The sequence below is a fragment of the Podarcis cretensis genome (assembly GCF_951804945.1).
Source record: "Podarcis cretensis genome assembly, chromosome: 2".
Taxonomy (NCBI): Eukaryota; Metazoa; Chordata; class Lepidosauria; order Squamata; family Lacertidae; genus Podarcis; species Podarcis cretensis.
Genome location: NC_137171.1, coordinates 60,764,559 through 60,792,309, shown reverse-complemented (window position 1 = coordinate 60,792,309; position 27,751 = coordinate 60,764,559). Strand labels below are relative to the sequence as shown.

At 40.3% G+C, this 27,751-nt stretch overlaps 1 protein-coding gene and 1 long non-coding RNA gene across 2 annotated transcripts in view; one reads left to right on the top strand and one right to left on the bottom strand.

The window, feature by feature from the left end:
* The first annotated feature begins 208 nt into the window (after window positions 1-208).
* On the top strand, window positions 209-6,170 carry LOC307211511. Its single transcript, XR_013836489.1, has 2 exons — window positions 209-4,542; window positions 5,229-6,170. It is a non-coding gene; the product is annotated as an uncharacterized lncRNA (long non-coding RNA).
* The window catches only part of SPOCK1 (SPARC (osteonectin), cwcv and kazal like domains proteoglycan 1), a 396,972-nt gene continuing 375,281 nt past the window's right edge, over window positions 6,061-27,751 (bottom strand). Inside the window, 5 exon segments of the mRNA XM_079968135.1 lie at window positions 6,061-9,268; window positions 11,619-11,756; window positions 14,298-14,360; window positions 17,945-18,166; window positions 26,644-26,760. Of these exon segments, the coding sequence (XP_079824261.1) occupies window positions 9,078-9,268; window positions 11,619-11,756; window positions 14,298-14,360; window positions 17,945-18,166; window positions 26,644-26,760 (731 nt within the window). The 3' untranslated portion in view covers window positions 6,061-9,077.

Sequence of the window (27,751 nt, the reverse complement as noted above, 5' to 3'; positions counted from 1 at the left end):
AGGTAGTAACAGGGTCTCCATCTGTCTTCCAGGTTAAGCGAGGCATGGATTGCTATAACTTGGAGGGTAGTTTGGTCCAGATCTTGCCTATCTTTACTTCATACCACTACATTAGAGCATATTTTTCACTCTAGACAAAGTGGTGAATGCTACTTCATTATATTCCAGAAATTTAACAAAACAGAAGTCAGACAATGGGGACTCGCAGACAAATTAAAATTTATTGAGACAGACAAAAATGCAACTACTTAGTACTACAATTCAGCATTTACAATTAACCAAGGAAATCAGCAACATGTTCACATTCCATTTAAATCTTCATGGGGGAAAAAGCATTCATAATTTACTATGCTACTCTAATTAACTATGATATTGTACATTCCATCTACAGTAGGGACATAAAACTTAAACACTTAATATCTGGATCTCTCCTTACAACGCTACACATTAAACAGTAACGGACATCAGCAGCATTGAGAAAAGTATAAAAAGACCAAATACCACCTACTGTAGAAAGGGCTCTTTGATGTGTATTAACAGTACAAAGCAGTCTGTGCAATAAAAGAAAACTGAATGGCAGAAAGAAGAGTCTGCAGTGAATGCCATCAAATTTCTATGGAAAAAAAGAGAGTCTAATACTGGGAGTTCTGGTGGTCTGTTGCAAATAATGACCCTAGATTTAGTGGACACAATCCGGCCAAATTTAATGAGTTCCCATTGATTTTAGTGGGAGAAAATTAACCACATGCTTAACACTGCCATTAACTAACATCAGTGTGACTTAAACGTCTTAACTTTGGCTGGCTGGTGTTCTATGTCATTTGCTACCCGGAGAAAATGGTATGAAATTTCTAATATTGAAGTATTGACTAGCAGATTGTGTTGCTTCTTATATGAATGTTGCATGTGAAGTACTGTTACATATAAACACATAGGCAACAATTCAACACAGAGGCGAAGGTTTGATCCTACGTACGTTCACTTGGAAGTCCTACTAAATCAATGCAACATATTCTAGAGTGCATAGAATTGTCCCTTAGCTATGTTTTAACTCCACTGAAATCAATGGGTTTATCTCACCTAATTCTGTGCTGGATTGCGGACACAATGTAGTTTTAAATCAGGTGTGAAAGAATTCAAAGCACAATGGAGGCTAGAAGTGAACAGATGTTACCTTTTGTGAAATCTGTAAAAAGAACACACTGAAGTACAATACAAAAACCTAACAAGGCTCCAAAATATATATATTTTTTGTAAAGTATCATGAAAAGAATAGGATGCATCCCTCAAAGCTTACTTCCTTGAAAGTCATTTAAATACAGGGAATGATTGGCTTGAAGACTGCAGAGTAACCTTGTTCTTTTTGGTGCTGGAGGGGTTTTTTTTCATTGCCCATAACTTTTTGGAAGGTCAGTAATTTGAAGGAAATGCAGTATTTTAGCTTCCAATGGAACCAGAAATTTAAGTCAAGCTGTAGGCAAGTTAAAAGCTTTAGATTGTCATAAGGGAGAAATAGAATAGGTAATTCTGATGTGGGATATAAGAGCCAGTGGCTCTACTGTATACTGCATTAAAGGCTTTACTTCTTTAACGTTTTAATGATCTGGAGTATCACTTTTTTTTCTTGAGGCATGCTGTGAAATGGGGTGGGGAGAAAGCAATAAGAACTCCGAAATATGAATATAATGATACTTGCATTAACCATGTTGACTTTTGTATTAATTATGAACAAATATGGTGGCCAAGAATTTGACAAAGATTCTGATTACCAGTGTTGTTGATATTCTGGTTTACGGGTTTATAAAATAATTCCATTGGATTATCAAGATTTGTTTTCAAATCAACCTTTTTATTGTATAGGCATTTCCAGAAAACCAACAGGCGTAATTATGGCGAGGGTTGTTTGTTTTCTTAAATAGCAAGATCAACCCCGCGATATCATGGTCCATGGGAGGCATCAAACCTTCTCTGAGAGAGGGAGAACTGATGTTGGATGCACTCTCCCTGCCATTGCAGAAACCTCCGTGGTACTTGCACTAATGTTACTGATCCGTAGGGCTGAAAAGAGTGTGTGCTAGAGGTGAATTGGAGCTGTGCTGGGGGCAAATTAAGGGAATTTACGATCTGAAGAATACATAGATTTCCAAGAAGCCTGACATGCCCCTGAATCATGGATAGTCACGAGACCTGTCCCTTTTCAGTGAGCTGTGAAGAATGGAAAATGCTACAGCATGTATTCAAATAAGTACTCAAGTCATTTTTTAATCCTTGAAAAGATACTGGATTGACTCCAACAGATGTTCACTTGCACAACAGGATTTCAACTTTTGCTCCTCCCACTCCATAGTCACCTGTTGTTGTTATTATTATTATTATTATTATTATTTATTAAATTTGTATTCTGCCCTGTACCTGTAGATCTCAGGGAGGTTCACAGCATAAAATCATACACACCTCCCATCTCCCTTTGGAGCAGATTTTGGGGGAACATGGGTGTGGGAGGAGAGGAAGGGGAAGTCTTGCTGTCTGAACAGGGCCCTGCTCCCACAACATTGAATTACACTGTTGTGATTAATGTATGCTGAATTGCAGACTGAATGCTTTGTTGAACTAACAAAGTAAGTTTATTGCATGGTGACTGACTGAAAAACAACAACACTATTTTGAGTTTTAGTTTGTGAAAATGGTCAAAACCATCCACCCTAACATAAAGAATGAAGATGCTGTTCCAAATGACGTTTCTGATATGTAGAAATATGCAACCATTTGCTTGGCATTGATTTTAGGAATCTTTTTCAACAAGCACTTGAGCTTTTTCACTTAGGCTGAGAGCTTTGCACAACGTAACTTATCAGATGAAGGCAAATATCATGCAACAGTATATAACATGAGCTGACTATGGCCACATTCTGTAATCAAATGCACATACTGAATGCCACTGATTTAGATGAAGTAAATCTCTGCTCTGATCCATAATGTATTAGATTATGTTACATTTGGTTTCTTATGACCCTTCTCACTGGTGGAATAGTAAACCCTTTGAATTCACATTTTATATTACTAATATTGAGAAATGGAAATGCATACTTCACCAGAAGTAGTAAGGATGAACCATGACATGTATTCCACAGTTCAAGCACCAGTTGGTAGTGATATGGCATGCCTAATTCATGTTCCCAAATAATGTTAAGATGAAAGCCACGTCTGCACTTGAGTTTTTAACATTTTATTTTTGGTTCAGCAGTGCAAGCTACTGAACTGGGGAAGTATTAAGGAGGCTGGGGTTGCCAAACTGAAAGTGAACCCCCCCCCCATGTTAACCACCTTTTCTACTTTCCTTTATACTAGATTCTTGCATTACTTTTAAACAGTGTCTAATAAAAATGTATATTGGAAAACAATATTCCCCCAGCCTCTGAGCTCAAATAGATATGCTGTGCCTTGTTTTCTGTTCAGATAAATGTCAAGAACATCTTGAAGTAACATTAAGGTTATTCATGTTTGGATAGGAGAGCATAGCCCTTCATAAATGTGCATAGCTATTTAATTTTACTGCTTTTGTTGTGAGGGAACTGGTGAATCTGATGAGCTTGGGAAATATATATATATATATATGCTAGGTGGAATTCCTATCATTCCCAACCATTGGCCATGCTGGCTGGGACTGATGGGAGATGGGAGTCCAGCAACAGTTGGGGGGTGGGGCTACATTAGCTACTTCTGTGCTTCACAGTGTCTTGCAAATTTGGCATTGGATTTTCTGTGTGCTTTTTACTTTCTCATGCACCATCATTATGTATACATGCAATGACATCCAAAAAGGTGGAAGCTGGATTGCATGGGTCACCTTTGCTGGCTGCAATATATATACTCTGACTAGAATTAAAAGGATAAAGTCAGTTGATAAGAAAATTCCTGTAGTCTTTGCAGTTTAGTATGTGGAGCTGCCACTAAAATTAGTAGATAATTGTATGTAGCTTACTGATATTTTTTAAAAATGATTTAAATGAAACAGAGATGGAAAGCTGCACTTTCCGAGACAAATCCACAATAAGGCTGGGTCCAGACTGTTGTTGATTGAGCCTACTGCTGACGCATACCACTGTATCAAAATTATATATACTATTGTATAAAATAACCTATTGTATGTTCTTGTTATATGGCATAGCAGATATTAATCATTATATTTTATCCGGTAGAGTTTAAAGCCATTAGAAGTTATAAACAAAGTAATTTTCACAGAGGTGAGGACAGGAGGCCTATTAATGTCTTGGTCAGCCAACATTGTAGGTACATTTATTATTTCTCCCCCAGAAAATGTAATGAGAAATGAATTACAGCATTTATCCTGTATATTGATAGAGAACTCAAGAGAACCTGTCGTGGCTTTGGATTGTGTTAGTTCTGCACTGTTGCAGAATGGAACAAAAAAGCTTGTGAGACTTGATTGGTCAAATTTCATGTAGCTTTGCCATCTTTTCCTAGTTCCTGAATCTTACATGGGCATTGGGGGGGACGGGGACACAAATGGTTCAACAGGAGGTGAAGCTGAGTTGTGGTTCGAGGACCCGATCCCCCCCCCCCAAAGTGGAATGAACACGTGATATAAGGTTAATGGGCAAGAAAAGGCCACAACTTTATTGATTACAGCAAGTGAAAAGGTATTGGCTTAGGCATTGGATTATGTCAGCTGACTCCACCCCCTCAGAGAGGGGTGAGTCTGAAACAAGGGGGGTTTATTCACCAGTAGGCGGAGCCTGTTGATGCTAATCCAACTATAGGCTCTCCCCTGATGTCACCGAGGGTTGTGCCATGGCCTCCTGCCAAGCAGGCATCGGACAGAATACACAACCGCCAGATTCCTTTAATGGAATACCCAAAAATTGAAGGCATAGGCGATGGCCACACCTAGCCCTTCGACACCACATTATTCCAATGCCTGACCTACCCACCAATACCACGAAAGTTGTGACGATTGCTACGAGGTAGGCGAAAAAACCAAAAAGCCTAATGCCAAATGGAAAAATTCCTACCAGGCCCCCAGGACAACCAGGAATGAATCGCGACGGGACGACGAAGAGTGAGGCCAAGGAGGGGCTGGCGCTGCAGTATTAAGGCTGCTGTACACGCCCCGTTGGAGGCACCTGGTTGGGTGTCTGCCGATGGGCGTGGGCACCAGCTAGAGGCGGGGCTCAGGCTCCCGCCCACAACCACTCCCCTCTCTTCAGGAGGAGAGTCTTTATCATGAAATAGATGACACTGCAACTTTTAATTGCCTCTGAAGGCACCACTTCATTCTGCTTCTCTGGCATGGCTATAGTATTTTTCTAAGGGCTTTACTACAAATGCTTCATTTTTCCTTCAAATGCTATTGAGAATCTGACAAAATTGTAGGTGTGTCTCCAATTGCTGCTGCTTCAGGTTTTCCACCTTTAGTTACAATAATAAATGGTATTTTTGTACCTCACCCTTTTCTGATTTTAATATTTTTCTCTCCAGACAAACAGGAAATCATATAGCAAGAATTTTAGAGAATGATTATAGTCTGCAGACAAAGCTCAGTTTGATTCGTCTTTAAGAGCTTATTTTTAAATGTACTTACTCTCAGGGAGATTATTGAATCTAAGGACATTTCCTGTTTTCAGTTTTGCTAATGAATTCTATACCGATATGTATGAAGTAATCTATATTATCATGGGTTTGCGTCGGAGTGGGGAATTGCTGGGAAATAATTTGAAATGATTCTTAAAAGAAAAACAACTAGAAACTTTGTGTTGGTTAATTTTTATACATACAAACCCCATATAAACAAAAGTCATAGTGTTTAAGACAGTGAGCCCAGCAATTAAGCAACATCAGAGGAGGCAGGGATTATGGGGTTTTGTGTGTGTTTATGTGTAATGAGATTAATTCCATCATTAACACCACAACTGACTTTAAGATTTAATCTGCAGGGTTGTTGTTTTTTACTCACATAAATAAAATGTCCCTGCTCCAGAAATTAAATGTCTCCTGTATCCTGTTGAAATCGGTAGAATAGGTTAGGTATGGTATGGCTAATTTAGGTCTTTTTTATTGATTCCAATAGGACTTGGCTATGTTTTGGAGCTGAAGAAGGCAGATCAGTTGGGAAAGACCCATGTGAGTGGCCTCACCCATGTGATTTCAATCTTCACACACACCCCAGCAATGATGGACTTCACCAGAAAGCAGCTGCATTCACACTGCTCTGCGTGAGTAACAAGAACAAAGGCTAAATGGAAACTTTATCGTAAGTATATAAAAGATAATAGCACTTCTCTGCAACCACAGTGAATTTGACTTCTACAGGTTTTATTAATTTAAGTAGGTAAGCAGTATGGTGAAAATGATAGCTATGTTGCAGCTTCTAATTGGACGGTATTACAGTAGGTGACTTTTATTGTATACTAATCCAGCCAGTGTTCAAATACAGCTTAATAGTGCATCCCAGAAAACCCATATTCTTAAAACATTAATCCCCATTAATCTCATGTAACTTACTTTCAAGTGTGAGCTCTGGACTCTGAGGTGCTTTGTGAACATGGTAACTCACAGGAGTGGAGTAGTCGTATACCGGCAGCTGCTCCCTACCCCTTAATGTGTTGTAGCTGGCCTGTTAAGGATAGCTACATGGCTTTACTTGGAGACGGGCAAAGTTGAGGAAGAGCAGGGCATCCACAGCTTCCTTGCATGACAGCCTATGTCCTTTTACAATAGCAAGGAATGGACAGTGCATTCCTCAATGAGGATTGGGATAGAGGTCAACTGGCAATTAGGGCAGAGCCCAATGGCTTCATTCACCGGGCATTGGATTCTACTTTAAGCACAACAACACAGGACACAATTTGCATCACTATGGCTAAAGAAGACAGAAAGGCCAAAGCAATTGTGTGGATTTTCTTCAGTGGAACTGCAGAGTTTTTAAGTGTGTATGATGTACATTTATGGATTGTAGCAGTGGCACCTTTAAAAGTCAAAGGACAACCAGCTTACTTAATTACTGGAATCCATTGAGCTCAGGGTTTCAGGCTAAGGCTGTATATCTGGGAGGTAACTTCTCAGCTGGATATTATAATTTCACAAAGCCAGTAAATTTAGGATGCACTTGTTGGGAATATTAAAACAAACTGAAATGTAATATTAACATCATGACATTTGGCATTTTGAAGGGTTCATTAACAAACCAGACCTTGTGTTAAAATGAATTGTTAAAAAACAGCCACCCCAGACTTCATCACACCAGAAGCAAAAGGCATAAACAAACAAGAGCATCACACATAGCAAACAATAGTCTGAGGATAGATGCCATTGTGCAGCCGCCTGAAAACTGTATAGAAATTCACACTAAAAAATTAGCACTTTCTCACAGAAATATAAGCTTTCTTTAAAGTGTACAGGCCATGTTCAGTTCTGGTAGAACAGCACTATAATTGCCCTGATCAACAAAAGTGGTATGGTCCTTAGTGTTTGCAGAATTTAAGACCTATCTGGCATTTATTTCCTTCCATTTAATGAGAAAAAGATGGGGCTTGTTACAAATCCATCTTTTCCCTCCCAACCAATCATAGATGCTCATCATGTTTTGTCCTTGCGTGGACAGCTAACATAATAAAAGGTCTGCAATGGCAAATTCATTTCCCCACACTGAATGGCAATGGGGAACAATGAGATGCTGTTATGGAGATATAACTATGTGGAATATTTTAATCACATTCTCTTCTGGTTCATATGTGTAAGTATTACATGTCATATTAACCAGAAGTGATATTAACCAGAAACGCAACTGCCTAAAGATGTTTTCTTTTTTAAAACAGAGCAAATAAATATCAACAATTTAAAATAAAGGGAAGACAGCTTATTACTGCTGATGGTTAGTGCCTCTGACAGCTTCAGCACTTCCAAATGAGGATTCATTTAGAGTAAATGAAGAAAAAGCGTTTTCAGCAAAACCAGTGGTATGCTATCCAGGAAGCAGAGGCAGCTTGCATAGCATTAGTGCAAACTTGATCAAAGCAAAATCCAAGACTTGCAAGCCTGCAAAAACGATTGTAAAGAAATGCATTTGCAAAGCATTCCTTTTCCACATGTTTTGAAAGGCCATTCCAGGCTTGTTTCCTTTGCTAAAAGTTGTGTGCATACTATACCAATCATCAAGATCATGATGCTTAACTTAAAGTGAACTAATTTTGATTAAACAGTCATCTGAGATCTTATCCTGCACTCCTGGTGCGGGGGAGAACTTTCATTGAGTTCTGCTAAAATAAGACAGTGGTTCTGCCAACCATGTTAAAGAAAAATGAGGAGGAACTAAAATGGAATTATTTCTGACTTAAAGCCAGTGGGTGACCAAATCAGAATGTTAAGGCGATTTTGATATTTTCAAACAAGTTCCAGATGGCGAGACAGAAAACCCCCCAACCCTACCTGCTTTTAACTTTAAAGTAGCAAAACCACAGTAGTAACAACAAATGGCACAATTAAAAAAGATCAAGTAATTGAAAACTTTAGTTCTGGTAACATCAGAAGAGCCCAGTGCTTGGATGTGCTGACCCTCTTGCTATGTTCCATATTCCATTTTTATAAAAGACACATGTGAGCAGATTAAGCTATGAAAGTCACCATGTCAGTAAAATAGAACAATGCTTACAATTATGCCAAAAAATAGCTAGTCAGGTGGGAAAGCTGTCTTCCAAATTAAATACAGTGTACTAAATTAAATTGAGTGGAGAGATAATTGCTTCCATCCAGCAGTTTGCTGGCCACAAGAGCTCCAGTGCACATGAGTGTGCCAAGTCCCACATGTGCAAGGAGCTCCCCAGTTCACTTCAATGTCAGGTTCAGCTCTGCATGCTCATCTCCATTGTGCTTGTGGAGTTACGCCCAGCAGTAAAGTGAAAGGGAAGCTCAATTGTAAGGGATACCTGTGTGCATATTGGAATGCCCAAACGGGTTTAAATTGAGCTCCATATGCAATGCCTGATGTTTCAGTTACCATTGCAGAGATACGAAATGACTTGTGATATTGTGCAAAACATGAGTCCTCAGAGTTATGGGAACTACCATATATAGCCAATTTCATCCTCCTTGTCGTCATCTTCATCTTCATCATCATCATTAGCTGCTCTTACATGGATCTTCTGTTTCCCTTCTTGGTCCTTTTTTGCTGCTTCATGTTCCTCTTCCAGATCATCCAATAATATCACTGATCCACCACTTCCGAAATCCCCTGAGGTTTCTTGCTCCTCTTCTGCAACCGGGAAGAATTCACAGTTATACTTTAAGCCCAATTTTCTATCAAAACATGTCAATGTTCTCATTATTTAAACTATTTAATTCATCCCTCCCCCATAACATGTCTGTTTTTAAAAAATAAAATAAATAAATAAATAGTAAAACATTTTTACACAGTAAAGTGCTCAGAGTAATATACAGTCTTCTACTACACCCACAAAACTACACGTTTTCAGGAGGAAGCAATAGCTGAAGACAGAACCTTACATCTCTAAATTGTTGGTTCAAATCCATTCCAGGTCAATGGTGACTGAAAGACACCACCATCTGATGAGTGTTCGAAGAGATCTGAAATGAGTTGGTGGTCTCAGTAAATTGCGTACCTCATAAAAACCTCACCACAAACATCACCAAGTGATATCTTTGTTTCTGTCCTGATATTGTCCAGAAAAATTTGGAATGTAAATTGGCCTAGAAAATCTCATAGTGCCCTGTGTGGTCCTGCCAGCTGAGACAAATAAGGGCTTACATTTGGAAAGGTCTATTTCTATTGCCTCAAAATAACCAGGCTGATTTGATTGTCACTTTACTTGTTCATTTAACTCGGTGTTTTGATTTTTTTGCTTTTGTTTACCTTTATTGGTATAAGTTTAAACAATAAAATCATACAAAGTCATCCAAATGCATTAATAATCCAAACACATACAATATATAAAAGGCTCGGTGTTGCTAATAGGTGACAATAAATGTTCTTTCTGGGCAGCCAAAGGTGATTAGGTGGCAAATTTTCATGTGCAATGTTGACTTAAGTCGTAATAAGGCTATTGAAACTGACACCTTGCTATTCTGATGTCATTATATACTCCTGTGAGTCTATTAGATTACTTTTTTTTTCAAATTTGGTAGATCCTTGGCATTCAAACAATGGGTTCCTTGGTGCTCCCACCACTGCCCATTTCCTCCCACATTGTGAACCTGTAGAGGTGTGCTGAATGTGCTATGGGGCACATGAGCAACTATTCAGGTCTGGTTCTGTGCTGTGCCCCTTTGAAATGTGCTCTGCCTCAGTAATGAGCCCCATAATTCTTTGAAGTACTGTACAAAGGAGTCTCATGGCAGATACACATATATCCCTTCTCTTGTAGACAATTGGATGTGTAAAGGGTTCTCAAAAGGAAGTTAGAATGCTACTACCTTTCTTTTCTCTAGCATTTTTGGGAAGGAAGAGCATACCACTAGAATTATTTTCAGTACTTGAATTCTGAAGATGAAATGTCACGCCTGAAACTTTTATTTATAGGAACTTCAGGGCTTCAAATAAGACTATAGCTATCAAAATTAGGGTTATCGAAACTGGATGAATCTGCCCATTTCCACTCCACATCAATTCCACGTTTCCATTAATTCTATTTTATCCTGCTTCTGCATTTGTCTGTAGGGTTGCTGTTGTTGTTTTTAAATTGTACAAAAATCCATATTCATATTTAAATATGCATATTATCACAATGTACACATTTCTAAAGAAACTTACCTAAAAATATGCATTATAAAAATCCATTTGGGTTGTTTTGAGCTGAGAACGGCATTGCAAAATTCAGAGAACTGCAAAATCTGAAGTCTTATTACATTATGACCTGTGTATTAGTTCTCCTGGAGGTACAAATTCGGTCAGTTCACTTAGAAATGCAGACCAAATGTAATTCTCCTCCATCCCTACATGTTTGTAGCACTTGGCTTTTAAAAGTTCCAAAAAGATATTTTTCTTATGCCAAGGTGTTTCATTATAAACTCATTTTCTCCACTAGAAGAGCTGTATAAAGAGCTGTAGTGATTGCCATATACAGCACACATTTATATTATGTGTACATGTGCTCCTTGTGGGGTAATTTCAGCAGCAATTGTTTGTTCAGATTAAACCTCAATGGGAAAAATGCAATCTATATCACAGATAAGTCTTTCTTTCAAAAGGCAGCCCTGATGAACAGGACTCCTTAATTTTGTGCTTTCTGTTGCAGGGAGCAACATGTGGATTTTTAAATTTTGGATTTTTAAATGATCAGCCGGCAATAACTTCCTAGCCAGCATATTTTTTTTAGCAGTACAAACTACTGCAGTTTGTAAGCTGGTGAGAAAAAAACACCAAATGCTTTTGCCAATTTCGTATTGTCACACTTATTCAGGAAGAGAGCTTACTTGTATGAGCACATTTGTATTATAAATATGAAGGCCTGAAGATTCTTGTCATGATGGCTAATAGGTTTCTCTTTTTGCCATTCTGTAGACTCATAGTCAGGCTTGCAGCAGCAGGCAAGGGCTCTCACAACACTCATTCTTATTTTATCTGAGAAAAGCATGCCATTACTCACCACAGCTAACAGTCCCTTGCTTCCTTGAGCCAGCTATCTCATTTCCATACTTATCAACACACCAACATTGCCCAGTACTTCCATGACACTGAGTTGCTTTGTAATATCCTTCCTCATTGCACCGTGGAATGAAAGTTCCTAGGGATAGCAAATGGTGCCCTTGTCAATAATACAAATACTTGTAGAGCTAAGCACGAAGATAAACTTGCATTTGTCTGGCCCTGACGTTCAAGGAGGGCTTTCTTTGACTGTTTGCACAGCAGGTTGAAATGGTCAGGCATACTGTTTCTCTCCCTCCCTCCCCCCGCCCACCACCATCAGTTCTTTTGTCAGTAAGGTTCTTCCACACAAATAGCAACAATTGAAATTGTTATCTTGAAATAAAGAAAAACAACAACAACCCTAAAGTGCCTTCATTTTATAAGAAGTGCAGTGACAACAACTGGTTCTGTTTATCATTGTGGCTCTCTGTTCCTCTCTCACGAAAGCTGATATTTCTGCCATCAGCTTCAACGGATTCAGTGCAAATGTACCGTATTTTTTGCCCCATAGGACGCACTTTTTCCCCTGCAAAAATGAAGGGGAAATGTGTGTGCGTCCTATGAGGCGAATGCAGGCTTTCGCTGAAGCCTGGAGAGCGAGAGGGGGCGGTGCGCACCGCCCCCTCTCGCTCTCCAGGCTTCGCGCAGATCTCCGCAAGCCGTGGGAGCCCGTGCAGCTCTCCCACGGCTTGCAGAGAGTTGCCTGTTCTGGGGGCTGGGGTCGGGGGAAGCTCGGGCTTCCCTCGCCCCAGCCCTGCGCCTGGGGGGAAAATAAAATTTCCCCCCTTTATTTCCCCCCAAAAAAACTAGGTGCGCCTTATGGGACGGTGCGTCCTATAGGGTGAAAAATATGGTACTTGCATAAATTTAAAACAAACCACGTCTACTTGAAGATCAGTTAGAAGAATATTGAGCATGGGTTTTATATAGCAGTTTCCATCATCTACTGTTTGCTTCTGTTACAGGCACAGAAGAGCAGACTTTTACTGGGTCTGGCTAGATCTGAGAAAATACCTAGCACCTTTGTTAGAGAGATACTACTTGATTTACTACTCAAAATAAATAAAAGGCTTCCTTCACCAGTACTGTAGATCACATAACATCAAAAGGGCTATTTTATTCCATTTCACATGGATGAAGAATATCTGAGGCGTTATGTACACTGGCATTAACAGCCATTGGCCCACCTTTCTGAGGAGTTGGCTGTGGTGATTTAAAGGGACCATGTCTGATTTTGCAGGTGCTGACCTATACTGTGGAAGGAATAGGTTTAAGGAATGTTGGAAGAGCTACATCCTCAGATCAGGATGGTCCAAGGGAAGGGGATGAGTAGCTTAGCAAAAATTATTTCCTCATTGTTATCTTCCTCATGGTAGTGTGAGGGCCCCAGGTGCAGGAGTCATGACAGCTATAACTGCAGTTCATTTAGGTATCACATCATGCATGCATTAGTTACTCATCTACCAATTTGTTGCAAATGACCATTAAGAAAGTTTGCCCCTGGGCTATATGGATTAATAAATTTGATCTCATGAATAATGGGAATGCCTCATGGGCTTAATGTAGCTCCCTAGTAACAGCAATGGAATACCTTTCTACACTATTTTCATTGTTAAGTCCTGTTTTGTGGGAGGAATACTTTCAGATAAGGTGGCAGGAACATATACAAGGCACCAACTCAGTCCTTAAAGGAGTCTATAGAGCTATGTAGGACAAGGGTAAACGGGTTTGTTCTTAGGAGCACAACGGAATAAAAGCAAAACCTACCTTCTGTCCACAGATCAGGGTTATTACTACCTCCAAATGTGTCCTGGGGGAGGGGAGTACTTGAAAATAATATTCTTGAAGGGAGGGGGAACTTGCCCTGCCATGCTGTGTTCCCTTCACCTTCAATAAGAATCCCCAGGCAAATTATATTTGTGCAGATACTTCAAGGCATTAAAAAGTACAAATGCTGCTTCTCCGCACATATCCTGTGTGTCATAATGATTTTTCTTTCCTTTTCTACTTGCATGGTTTTCAATTTATGTATGCATTTCAGTATTGCTGCTTTAGAATGATGTTTGTATTGATTTCACTGTGCATTATTGGAAGTATTACCGGTATTTGATTTCAATTATGAATTATTTAATGTGGAAGGGAAATGCTCTGAAATTCACAGATTTAAGCCCATAGTGTGTCCAAAGCGTATTATACACCTACAGTTTAACAGATGTATTATTCAACTTCCCAGTGGCGTTATGTGCTCAACATACCAAAATTACCTTAATATGTGTATCATTACAGCACATTTAAAAGTGCAATTTATACTTTAGGGGAGGGGAATATCCAATAAGCCTATTTCTTACTTTGGATTTGTCAAACAATAAAGAAATAAATCTACACTCAATCTATGTGCTGTGTCAATTTAATGGCACTGATTTGAGATTTCAGTAGACAGACAGTCTCTGTTCTGCATAATGTTACCTAGCCAAGTCATGGAACACATTTAGCACAGGCTGATGTTCTGTTATTTATATGAGTTCCTGAAGTGGCACAAGCACACAGTTGGGACCCTATTACAGCATGTAACGTCACAGTAATAACAGAAGCTTTAATTAGCAGCTTAAATGAGTGAGTGGCAAGTAACTGAACTTACCCATCAGGCTCTTCCCCTTGCCCAGCTTTTGAATTCTGTTCATCTCATTCTGGCAAGGGAGACCTAAAACAAAATACATGAGAGTAGTTTCCAGATGGTAAGGGACAGATTCTCTAATGATTAGCTTTGCAATTGACAGGCAGTGGTAGTCTATTGCACACCTGGGAATGAATGAACCACATATGCTTGTACTGTACTGCAGAACAAATGTATGCCATTAGCTTTACTAATTAAAAAATTCACAACATGCTTTGCTTAAAAAGTGTGTTTGGGGGCCATTTTGGTTATTAAGACAGTTTTCCTTTCCTTCACCAGCCTGATCCAAAGCTAGGGTGCTAATTTACTGCTTGCTAAAAGACTAATTTTCACATTATAAGCAATGACATAAGCAATAAGCTAATATTGATAGAACAAATTTTGAGATTGAAAACCATGATCATATTTCCTAGGGCACACATGGGGCACTCTGCTCCTTAGCCAATGGAACAAGGAGGCCACCATGTGAAAGGAACCTCACAGGCATTTTTTAGCCACCAAGTGGGAGGCCATGAACCTAATCTAGACTCCTTGGCCTATATATGGAAAAGAGGACACAGAGACTTTGGCGTGCTTAAATGGATGCCACGTACATGACGCCACCAAATTCTAGTCCACACCCACAAGGGATAGAAGAGCAGGAAGACCGAGACCTTGCTACACTGTGTGTAAAATGTGTACCAGATATAACAATGGAAGATCTCTATGTTACCATAAAGCAGCAATGCTGCAGCAAGCAAAGGCTATAGCAGCCAAGTCAGCTGCTTGTGGCTGGAAAGCCAAACAGGATGTGTGTGACTGTTGCCATGGAAACAAAGGGGCAGTCCATTCTCCTTATTGAGCACCGGATGTGAGCTCTGTGTGTGTCATATGACCTGTACAGGATGTACATGGGTGGAGTTTGGAGTTTTCTCTCTGTTGTTCAAAGAGAGCAGACATCTTTAACTGTATGGCTGCTAAAGACAGGAATAAAAGCATGTAGATACATTTCTGTCTGAGTCTGATTCCCCTCCCTGGGGATATGCAGAGAGGAGGAGAAGCAGTGGTGTGTTTTTCTCACAGTCTGGGAAAAATCGCCGATACGGACCTCATCTGTTTTCCTGCTGGGAGTCGCGGGAGGGAGGTCAAAGGAATTCAGCCGGTGCCTGGAGACTGGCACATCCCTCTGACCGGGGCAGAATTCCAACACTCTATTCCTCTCAACAGATATGGAGGAGGCATGAGAGTGCTCGAAAGAGCGCATTTAAAAATACAAGAAGTTTGCAGCCTTCACATAAAATCATGTACTTACATAATTTTAATGGGAGTTAAGCCCATTTAATTGAATAGCTTCTGTTATGAACAATCATGGTCTGCTGTTGTAAGTTATAGAGGAAGGAAGCAAGCTTGGGTCTAAGGAAGATGTTTAAAGGAAGCAACAACAAAAATTGTGGACAAAGAATAATAAAATGGGAAAGATAAGAATGACAAGGAGAGAGAATTACATGGAAAAAGCAAACTAAAGGATGCAAGGATTAGAAAGAAATTTATTCTAAAAGGAAAACTAAAATGCTGGGAAAGAAAAGAAGAATGAACAAATTATAAGAAAAAAGAGAGGAACATAAAAAGAGAAGCAAGAAAAACTAGGAACCTAAGAGGAAAGTAAATGTTGAAGAACTTGTCTTTCTAGGCAGTGAGGACTATCTGGGTGATATTGCTAAAAATAACTGTGTACGGATGCGTTTTTCTCTTTTCTTTGTGCAGTTCCTGTTTAATTCCATTTTTTTAATGAGATAATGAGAACAAGGGGAGAATGACTGATGGTGTCAGAGCTGCCCAAGGTCCCAGCTCACAGAGGACCAATGCCAGGTCGTGGTTATATACAAAAGTCTTTATTGAAGTTCAGTTTCCATTCCAAAGCTGTAGCACGCAGCTCTACGTCTTAAACCCTAGACCGCCGAAGCTCCGTCTGAGTCTCCTCCCCCTAGACACCAGTTTAAGACCCTAGCCTTACTCCACCTCTTCCGTTGTTCTTTCCTCCTCTGGGTCCGTCTGCCCGCCGGGGTGTTGCCCTTTCTGGACTCTTCTGATGCTAAAGAGTCCCCGGATTCTTCCCCCTGCCTCCGGCGTGCTTTAGGACCTGGCTCCCAATCCGAGCTCCCTGCTGTCCCGCGCGCCTGTACATTTGAACTTGGCGCGCGCGCCCACCCGGCCACCTTCCTCCTGACCGTTACACTGCTCCTGTCACTGCTTCCCCCTTCGGGGGGGCTAGCTGGATCTGACTTCCCCTCCGTTCCCTCACTCAGCGATAGGGGCGTGGTCAGCCCTGACTCATCTTCTCTCCCCACTGGAGGGGAAGCCTGCCCTGACACATGGGACTCTTCCCCCCCGCTATGCTCTGGTGGGGAAACTGGTCCCGATCTCCAGCTGCTGCTTTGGGAGTCGCTGCTGGCCCCTAGCTTCTGGTGCGTCCCTCCCGGGACCCCCCTTGCCCTGGCCATCGGAGCGCCCTTCTGTGAATCTTCCGATTCGCTGGAGAGGCTCATGGAATCTCTCGGGCCACTGTCATCTTCCCCTACGCTGCCCTCAGATTCTTCCTCTTCGCTCTCCATCTCCCCTCTTCCCTGTGCTTCTGCTCCTGAGCCCCTGACAGATGGTATTGTTTTGTTATGTTTTGGGAGGGAAGAAATGGGAAGGGCAATCCTTTTGCAGAAACCATAGCAAAGTACATAATAGTAAATTAATCATAGAATGATGACTAACCCTTCAGTCATCCACTTGGAGAAGAGCCATTTCCAGCTCACAGGTGGCAAAAGCCCACCTGCTTCTGGGCCCACTGCTGATGGGATACAGTTGGCCTAGAAGGTAGTGGCGGAGCTTCATGTTCCGGCACCAGGGGGCGGGCTGGCATGTGTCCTGGGGTTGTGGTGCACCACCTGCAGGGGCGTGAAGCCCAGTGCAGGCTGGGGGGCAGCCACGATGGCATCCCACTGGGATCGCGCTTCCAGGGGTAGTGCGCTCCCCCCGCACTCCTCTTCCTCCGCCAGTGCTAGAAGGGTTTAAAGAAGATAAGGGGGATGGCAACAACTGCTAACCCACCTCCAATTTATCTTGAAAGGGCTGAGAGCACTGAAAGCCATAGTAATGAAAGTATTTTGGATCCATGGGAACTAACTGGTCTGGAGAAGCAGGAACTAAGTAAGCGTCAGTGGCCAAGTTCTGTAAATATGGGAGAAGAAACATGCTTCCTGCTGTGTTCAGTAACCAGGTGCTAATCACTAGGTTCAACCTTTTAGGTGTCAGTGTCTATTTGATGCTTGGATTTTCACACCCAGGCTTTTCTAGCCATCTAATGCTACTTAGCTGAATGCCACTCAATACATAACAAGTAAGTGGAGTGGTAATAATATCAGTATTGTTTACCGGATGAAAATCAAGCATGTCTCCTCATTTAATCAATTTAAAACTATGCCAACTTTATTAGAAATGAGGTATGTTGATGTGCCTTATACAAATCCTAATAACGCAATTGCTGTTTAATATTACATGGGAGCTAGTTTTCCTGTAAAAATATTTTAGTATCAACATGCAATCACAGAGTCAGTTTTCTAGTACAAAATTTAGTAGCTTACCTCCAGGCTTCTGAAAGCAGTAGCACCATTCGTTGTTCGAAAGCTTTCCATCTTTGAAGGAGTCACAGGAGTTGAAGAGCGGTTTAATGCATGGCTCATATTTATCAAGATAAATGGCATTGATCTCTGAGTGATCGAGGAGAAGGTCATAGTTCATATCCAGTTTGTTGAACATCCAGCCCAACGAATCCTTGCAGATTGGTAATATGCTAGTGTCAAATCCTGTAAAGGCAGGAGCAAACAACCTAGACTGAGCTAAAACATACAGATTTCTCTTGAAAACAAGAAGCCCTGCTAATTGACTCTGTTTTCAGTCTTGCAGATAACGGGGGCAAAATTGATTTCAGATTAACCTTTCCTTCTTGACTTGTAAGAAAATGGAACATGATGATCCCAATTCAGAACGAAGTGTGAATGAAATGGATGGGCTAAAAGACAGCAGGGTAAACCTTAGAGATGGATAATACTCTGAGTCATAGCCATTCATTATTGTTTCACAAATGTGAATGAAAAGGCAAGGTAAGTGGTTCACAGTTCATTGAAGCCTGTTTTCGTTCAGAATTCAATTTTGCCCTCTCTGTTCATTTGCACATTTATTTATTATCCTGCACATATTACCCTGCTTTTCAGCCAAAACCTGGTCCCAAAGCTACTCACAGCAATTATATTAATGTACAATGCAAAGTGCTGCACATGTGCGGGGCAGGGGGAATATATAACAAGGTCTGGGAGCACCCTCCCCCCTTGAAGAGAAGCAGCACTGTAATGACTTGGGAGTAGACATGTGCTTCATTCTCAAATTTCCTAGAATCAGAGAACAGAAAACAGCATGAAAGATACCCATTTTTCTCCACTAAATTTCTTAATAGTCTCCTCTCACATTCCTTAAAATGAGAAAATTCTGCAATACACTCTTCTGCATGCTGCATTCTGCATGTTAACAACTAGCTCTCCAAACACATTTTGATGGCAGCGATTAGCAGGCCTGCATGTATTTTATGGCAAAGCTTTTTTTTTTTTAACTGCTTGCAGCTTCTGATTCAGGACAACAATTACAGGACTTTCTCCTTCTCCAAGAACCCTGGCATCTCTGCTTGTAATCCCGGAAACCCACTTCCAACTCATAGTGTGAAGCAACTTTTTCATTTGGATGCCCCACTCACATCTCATCTTGCCAGAGTTAAGCAAGACACATAATTTGTCAAAGATTTGTTTGCAATGCTCAGAAAGTCAAGTTTGTATACCCAGTGTCTTCTATCTATTTCCCCTTCTGACACATATTTTTTAGCACCTATCTCTGGTTTGATGGTGGCAAATAGTACATTGGTACCACATATTAAAACCAATCCGTTGAAGAACTTGTCTTCTCCTTTTGAACAGCTGTCATTTCCTGATGGTGCATAAAAGGAAGATTTCCCCATTATATGAGCTTCTTCATAACTGCGGGGGGTGGGAGGGTGGCATGGAGACTTCTTAGACTGAACTGTCAATGAAAGCCTAGAACAGAACTGAAGTCTATCTGCTATTTTAAGTGGAGGATCAGAAAGGCAGCACACTGGAATAAAGCTCTTTAGGTGTAACTCCGATGGAGGGTTCTCTGTGACACTGAAGAACTATCAGAGGTGTTCAGGTAATATAAACAATGCTATTTTATTACACGCTACTTCAAAAAGATAAACCGATTTCCCTTCAAGCTAAAGACAACTGAGACTGGGGCCTGAGAGCAAGTGTCGTGAGTTTTCCAGTACCTTGCTTTGTAGAAATGGGCTAGGGGCTTTTCTTTCACGTATTTTAGATCATTGCCATAATTACTATTGTTATTCATTATTCATTTCCTTGGTTGACTCTGAGTTCCCAGAGTGAAATTAAGTACTTATGATCCTGGTGATCACAAATTATTATGATGTATGATACTTTAATTTTGGAAGAAACTGAGAAGTGTTGAATGGAGGCTAAGTGATCATGGTCTCCTCTTACACTAGTACAGGGTACAATTGATACATGAGGAATGAGGCTTCATAGAATCATATGAATTGTAGAGTTGGAAGGGATCCTGAGGGTAATCAAGTCCAACTCTCTGCAATGCAGGGATCTCATCCATGACAGATGGCCATCTAAGCTCTGCTTAAAAACCTTCAAGGGGGTTGGGTTGCACTGTTGAACAGCTCTTACCACCAGAAAGTTCTTCCAGATGTTTAGTCAGAATCTCTTGTAACTTGAAGCCATTGGTTGGCGTCTTACTCTCCGGAGCAAGAGAAAACAAGCTTGCTCTATCTTCTAGGTCACAGCCCTTTAGATATTTGAAGAATATCTTTAAAAAACCATGTCTGCCCCTGTATAGACCTGTAAGATCATTTAGATTGTCTTGGGAATTTTTACTTGTGGCACTGCAGCCTACAGAATATCACAGGGTAGTGACCTGAAAAGGGGCATTTTCTACCATTGTTCCTGCACAGAGATGCTCTTTCCTGTTTTTACACCTTTTTATAATAACATTTTACTGGTTTCCAGTTTCTGTGATACAGTTTAATTGCTTTTATGTTGTACTTTTATATATCACTTGGAGGTGTGATTAGATACTAAGCATTTAAGAAATGCCTTTAATTCAGATAATAAACAGATAATAGAGAGCAGAAGAGAGCTCCGAGTGCATCCCTCAGCAGCAGGGTGATCCTGGTTTTTCATCTGAAATGATCAGCATGCGTGACAACCAAATCAAAATGCTAGTTTATCCATCCATCCTCATGTTGCAGGGGAACAGTGGCAACAAATTTGTGTTACCCCATTCATTTATTGTTCCTTTAAAAGAAACAAAGAAATACTTTCTAAAGGGGAGGGAGGAGTTTTCTTGTTGCATCCAGTAGGGGAGGGGTGGACACCAATTAGGACCATGTACCACTGGTTTCTCCTTATAAAGTTGTAGAACTGTGTTTTAAAAAATGGGAGGAGCTTTATGCTGAAGAAAAGTAGGTACATTCATATAAATGTAGCGAAGGTGGTTCTAGGTAAACTCTACAGCTTTATACCTATTACATCTGGCGTTTCCCATAACAGTGGCAAAAGCTTTGCTACTAATCACATTATTGCAGTATGCAATCTCAATGCAAGCACTTAACTGAATGACACAGTAATTAATATAGATACAACAACAGCATTATGATGCACTTGTAAGGGCCAAATGTGAAAACCAGAAGATGTTAATTGTACTTGCCCAAGATTTATTTGTATACACTGTTCTAGTATAATTTTTTAAAAAAATATTTTCCTCAAGACTAGAAAATGCTAATGTGCTACTTTAATATGCAGGCATTTAAAGAAGTCTTATGAAAAGTTTAGCTAGCTAGTTATTGCTGTTTAACAGGTTAAAGCAAGGAAGTGAGGGATCAAAGCTTTTCAAGTATATTATGGTGCTGAGATGTGGCAGCAAGTTTCTATTTCCACTTTAAACTGCTTTTGAATAAAAGTTGCTTTGATTGAATCACTACTTGACATGCCTGTGTCAACAATCAAGTCCAAGATTGCCAAGTCTTATGTACACTTTCTTGTCTCTTTCTAGACAAGTAAACCTTTAAGGGAAAAAATGCATTTTATTTATTCAAAGCAGTGACTTTCAAGAAACTACAGAAAAATCATCACATCAATCTATTACCTTTTCTTAGACATCTGATACGTCACTCTCAGCTTAATCTACCTCACAGGTTTGATAAAATGGGGAGGAGAACTGTGTATGCCACCTTGCGCTCTTTTGAGGAACAGTGTAATGAAATAAATAAATAAATAAAATAGAATTGTAGAGTTGGAAGGGACCCCAAGGGTCATCTAGTCCAACCCCTGCAATGCAGGAATCTCAGCTAAAGCATCCACGGCAGATGACCATTCAACCTATGCTTAAATGAATATGTGTAACTCCAAGGTGTGAATAATATATGTAATAGGAATTCTATTGTGCTTGACATTGTTATCCTGAACTAAGATAATGGAAAACACCTCACCAAAACTACCACACTATAAAAGTCTTGCTACAGTGGTTTCTTACTCAGACTGCTTTTACCACAAGTAGCACTGCACTGTTACATCTGAGGGATAAAAACCCAGCCCAAATACTGCTCCAGCTCCTAAATACTGACATGTACATAATGAATTAACTGTAATTCTGAATTTTACTCCTGTAGCTTTACATTTTCAGTATAATACAGTGGTCAAAAGAAACTTTGGACATAACCCAGCCAAGCTCCCCATTGATTTCAATGAGAAAGTTGATCACCTGCCTATTGTTAGTTCCTCCTCTTTTGTAGGGAATGGAATATCTATTTATATCTAAATCATAGTGCTGTAGGATACTCAATGAAGAATATCTTTTAAAGGGCATGCTACTGTTAACACAGATCCCTCTGACATCACTGGTGTAATGATCATAAAAAGGTTTGCTCAAATGATGGTCATGACAAAAAAACATGATTTGATAAACAAGCTACAGGCTGTCAAAATGCATACAGTCACATACACATTAATGGGGTATATGTAAAAGGAGGAACCCTTTTACATATTGATATATTTCCTTTCCATGGCAGTGCTCAGCTAGTTTTCAGAAGTGTAGGAGATGGATGTGCAAGAAAAGTAGGGTAAAGACAACAACAGTGCTGCATGTTGGGTTTCTTTATATGTGTTGGGAAGCTTAATATACTTTTTTCACTCAAAATATGATGTTGACTTTCTGTTCTCTCCTCCTCTCCTTCAATGTTGCAAGAAACCTATTCAGTGCTACAGCTCAAACACGCCTACATCGAGAAAGCTTTGTCTTTTTCACTTTTTCCCTTCATCCCACAGCCTCAAATAATAAGGCCAAAGATCAAAAGTCTCGCTGGCTTTTTAGGTCATTCAAGTATCTCGATATATTTGCAGGCAATTCTAGAAAGGTTATTAATTAGTGCCTGTTGAGAAGGGGATTCTTTGGACTCAAAACACCTGCTCAACCAAAAGTGGGCTTAAGTCATTACATGAAACATTGTCTTGGACAGCTGGTAACAAGAGACACCAGCTTCCAATCACTTCAGATTCTGGAACAGATTCAAATAAGTGACCTATTTGTAAAAGGCTTCTTATTGTCTCAAAACCTTTTCACCTACACATTTCACACGTAAAAAACAAACAGAAAATTGTACACTGAAACACTGGGCACAATGCACCGTTTAGACAGAAGCAGACTTAATGAAAATACAATCTATAATAAATAGTTTTGGAATAGCCAGATTCAATATAGAAAAAGATACACATAAATTTGTGGGTACAGACCATAGTTCAGTGGAGCTTCTGACGACACACCAGTTTAGCTGAACCCGTGTACTGATTGTACACATCTGAACTAGAATAACTACTGATCTAATCTTTAAAAAATGTGCAAATGATGGGTTCTCTTAAATGAATGGGATATATATGGATGGAACTTAGATGGAAACAACTATTTAGTAGAAAAAAATATGGATAAGAACACTTGCATTCTCTATGCCTTACTGTAACAATTGTATATGCTGCATTATTGTTTGCAGGTAAAATAAAATATCAGTTTATATATATTGTGGCCTTGTGTTGTGTTGGATTAATGGAATGAACAAACCAAAAGGGAGACAAAAAGGCAAATCTGGATAATTTTTTTCAAAGAAAGCTATGCAGTGCTCAACACTTGCTTATATGCTTTGTGTATACATGTAGCTTATATGCCATGTGAATGCTTTATCTTGTATACATGTAGGTGGATCTGTGGGCTCCATCCCTAAGACTTACTTAATTTCTAATTTCTAAGATTGCGCTGTTGAAGCTAAATTAGCTGCATCTTTGATCCTAACCACAGTTTTTAGGGCATTAAACCCACTGAACACAGTGTGGGAATTACTTTCAAGAAAACATGCATAGGCTTCCACTGCACAGAATAACTAGTTTCCAGTGACATTTAAAAAACAGCAACACCTCACTTTAGAAAAGGTACTAATTGCAAAAACAACAACAACACTGGTGCTCTGAATAACTTTGTTTCTGTTGCTTTGCCTAAAGTGGACAGCAAATGAGATTACAGTAGTTAAAACTTAAAACTGTGCCAATACTTCCATTTCACGAATGAATAGGAAGAATATAATCTTTACTTTTTGCCTGCAGATGAACTTGATCCACTCGGTTTTCATTAACTTACAGCAGCATCCTATCAAACTGCAGCACAGGAAAAAAATTCAGTGGAACACCTTCTCCAGATGCGGTGTATCCAGAGAAATCTTAGCCATCATTTCCAATCATTTGGAAGTTGCTTTAAAACCACAGAGGAATACTCAAAATAGATTGCAGTGAAAAAAGCATGTGCTTCTTATGGCTCCATAAGCATAACCTGACAGCTCATGTCAATGAAGTGATCACATGTCGGGGGAGGAAAATGCAAGCAGAATGGTGAAAGGCTGGAGATTCGTGAGCACTGGAAACTTATGCCTGGTTCACACAAACAGCACTGGGGTGGGAAGTCCATTCTGCTCAAGTTCAGACTGCAGACAAAGAAATCATACAGCTGAATTTATCCCTGGGGGTGGGCCCTCTTCATATACAAATTGGTAGACCAAGGAAAAGACTGATCCACAATTGTGCTTTCAATATCTAGTTTTTTTGTGAGCAGGAAGTTTTATATTAAGGATCGTTCAGTTCTGTTATTCTGCCACAAGCAGTTTGACGTGGTACCGTCCACAAACATGGAGTCTGCTCTTAGTATTTACTAGGCTCCCGGGTGGGATTACTGTAGAGGTGTACTATTCAAGGGGCTTGGGCTATCCAAAAGAACATCTTTAGTGTCCTCTTGGTTTTCATGAAGGATTACAAATGCAGTTTGTCCTTTTAAATAATTAAAATAAATGGTAGGGAAAGCCAGATATAGTTACACACCAATAGCTTCTACTCAGGATTGCTGTTCCATGGTAACACTTAGGCCTGCCTACAATCTGCACCCTCCCTCCCTACTCATTAACCCAAGAAAAAGGCACTTTCACACAGAAAAGGTCTTGCAGTTTCTTGCTCAGAGACAGGCGGTTGCATGCTTAATAATAAATGGATAAAAAAGCATTCTGTTAAAATTATGTTTCCAATCTAGTGCCTGTCGTGGGAATATTTGTAGCACACAAAGCCTGCTGTGAATTTTTAACCTACAGATTGAAAAATTGCCCAAGTTTGACAAATACTGTTGAGAGCAGGTGGGAGGCTGCTGACATTTCACTTAGTTTCAGCAAACTCTGCCACCCCTCACTAGAGGGAAGGAGTAACAGGACTGACAGAAAGCCCCTTTCTCTCCCCCCCCCTCCCTGCCTACTGCATGCTGTCAGTCACTGGAAAGTCAGTAGAGCAGCAGAAGGCCTGTTCCTCTTGCACAAAGCCTTGACCCAGCGCCTGTTGGATGCAAGATTCTGTGGGCCCTCAGGCAAGAGACTGTATTTAGCCCCCTTATGTGCCCTTCCTCCACAGAACCAACACATTTTTAAATCACAGCACTCACCAGTTGAGATGTCTTTAAAAGAGGGATTATTAGATAAATTCATGGTGGGGGGGAGTCTATTAATGTCTACAAGGCTTGATGGTTCTGTAAGCTGTGGAATTCACTCCCTGCAGTGGTATGTCTCACACCTTCCCTAAACAGCTTTCTGTGAACATAGAAGACCCAGAACTTTATAATAGCCTTTTACACTAGAGAGGAATGTTTTCAGGACCCACCCTGTTCTTGCGGCTGTATTTTCTTTTACCTGTTTTTAATTTCTGAATTTTAAATTATTAAGACCTGTTGAAGGGTGGGTAGCAAGCTAGCAAGCTACTACTTATTAGCGGACAATAACAGGCAAGGGCTGTCCCCCTGTACTCCCCCCAGTCCTGCTTGTATGTTCCCCATATGTCTTTGGCTGGCCACTGTAGGAAACAGAAGATTAGGCCTTTGTCTGATATCCAGCAGGAGTCACAGCCGTTGCTCTACCCCAGAGGTCGGCAACATAAGGCCTATGGGCTGGAAGCAGCCCATGAGCCGCCCCCGAGCTGAGCTGCCACTTGGTGAGTCCCCGTGTGCTGCGCCAAACCAGCGCAGCACAGCGCAGGGACTCTCTTCCGCAGCTCTGGAAATCGCTTCTGCACATGCCCAGACACCGGAAATCGCATCTGTGCATGTACACGACGCCGGAAATCGCTTCTGCGCATGCCCAGATGCTGAAAATCACTTCTGCATAGGTGCAATTTTTGGCATCTGGGCATGTGCAGAAGTGATTTCTGGTGTCGCGCTGTGCTGGCCTGGCCCATGGAGGATCTCCATGGCAGTGATTCGGCCCATGCCTTGTAAGCCTTGCCAACCCCTGCGAGTCTACCCCATTTTTCCTAACCCCGTTTCAATTAAACAAAGTCTTATCCTATTTGTTTAATGCATTGCAGGGTATAGTTCTTCCCTAGATGGTCCATTAGCTACCTCACAGTTTCCCGACTCGACAGACTGCAAATGGTGATTAAATTTCAAATCCTGTTTCTATATGCAAAAAATAAAGGAAAATAAAACAAAATAATTGGTGGTTTGAAATAGCAGGAGAATGTACCATAGCATAATTAAATGAAAGATTCCACATTAGCTGTCATTACAGTTATTGTTGACTTGCTGAACTTGTGAACTTATCCCAAACTTTATTTTTAGATTGTCATCTTACTGCCTTGTGCTGAATCCGAGCTGGTTGGCTTGATGACACGATTTGCATCTTCATGAAGAGCACCAAACCAGTCTTTTAGGCGGGATGCAAGGGTCCTCAGCTCCTTGTCTGTGCAAGCTGTTAAGAAATTGACAATAATTAAATTAGTGAGAACATGCTACATATGTCCTAACAGAAGATGATTATTGTTCTTCTGTTTCTTGAAGAATAAACTTTGATTCAAAGACGTTTAGATTTCAAAGAGACAAGGAGTAGCAGGCCGAAGGGTTTATCGAGAAAATTCAAGGCAGCAAGACAAGATTTATTATTATACTTGAATATTGCCTAAGTGGGAGACAATTTATGGTTTACAATCCAGACAAAAATCCATCTCACAAGATGTGTGGGAATTTTTTGGTTGTCACCTTTTAGGTCTTCTGAGAAAGAACATCAATCAAACAGCAATAGGAAAAAAGAAAGCCATCTAGCATTGCTATTAGAACAAGACCCTGAGAATAATTTATATCCCTTGTTTGGTTTAGTTTAAAGCTATTGTCACGGCAATAGGAAATCTTTCTTTTAATGGAAGCTGTCATGTCCTCCAATTTGACGACAAATAAGACTTTGCAACCTCTTAAGGGTGTCTCTGCTTTTTCATCTTACCTGGATGAAAGCATACACTGCTTGCTTCCATTATAAATTTTTATTGGGAAACATCTAATTTTTTTCTCATAAATTTCTGCCAAGAGATTAGTGCCCAGCAGAAGCCAGTATTTATTAGCAGGGGGGGGGGGGGAATTAGACAGTGCTTCCTGACACAAAGAATGTTCCAGCTTAGCATTATCTTCAGTGTTTGAATTCACAGATTGAAGCCATTTTATCATTCTTGTCATAAACTCATTCTAAAATTTAAATAACTTTTCTTCAGATACAAAAGCTTTTTCTCTAGTAGCATAGGACATGCTTTACAAAATAATCCACAGCAGAGAATCCCTATTCACTGCACATTTTAATACAGCCTCTCCAACTATCTCTGATATAGTCACATGAATGTCACTGTGCTTTATAAAGCTAAGTGACAAGACAGGTTCTTTTCTTGCTGCAAGGACCTTAGAGTTTAAAACTGTGA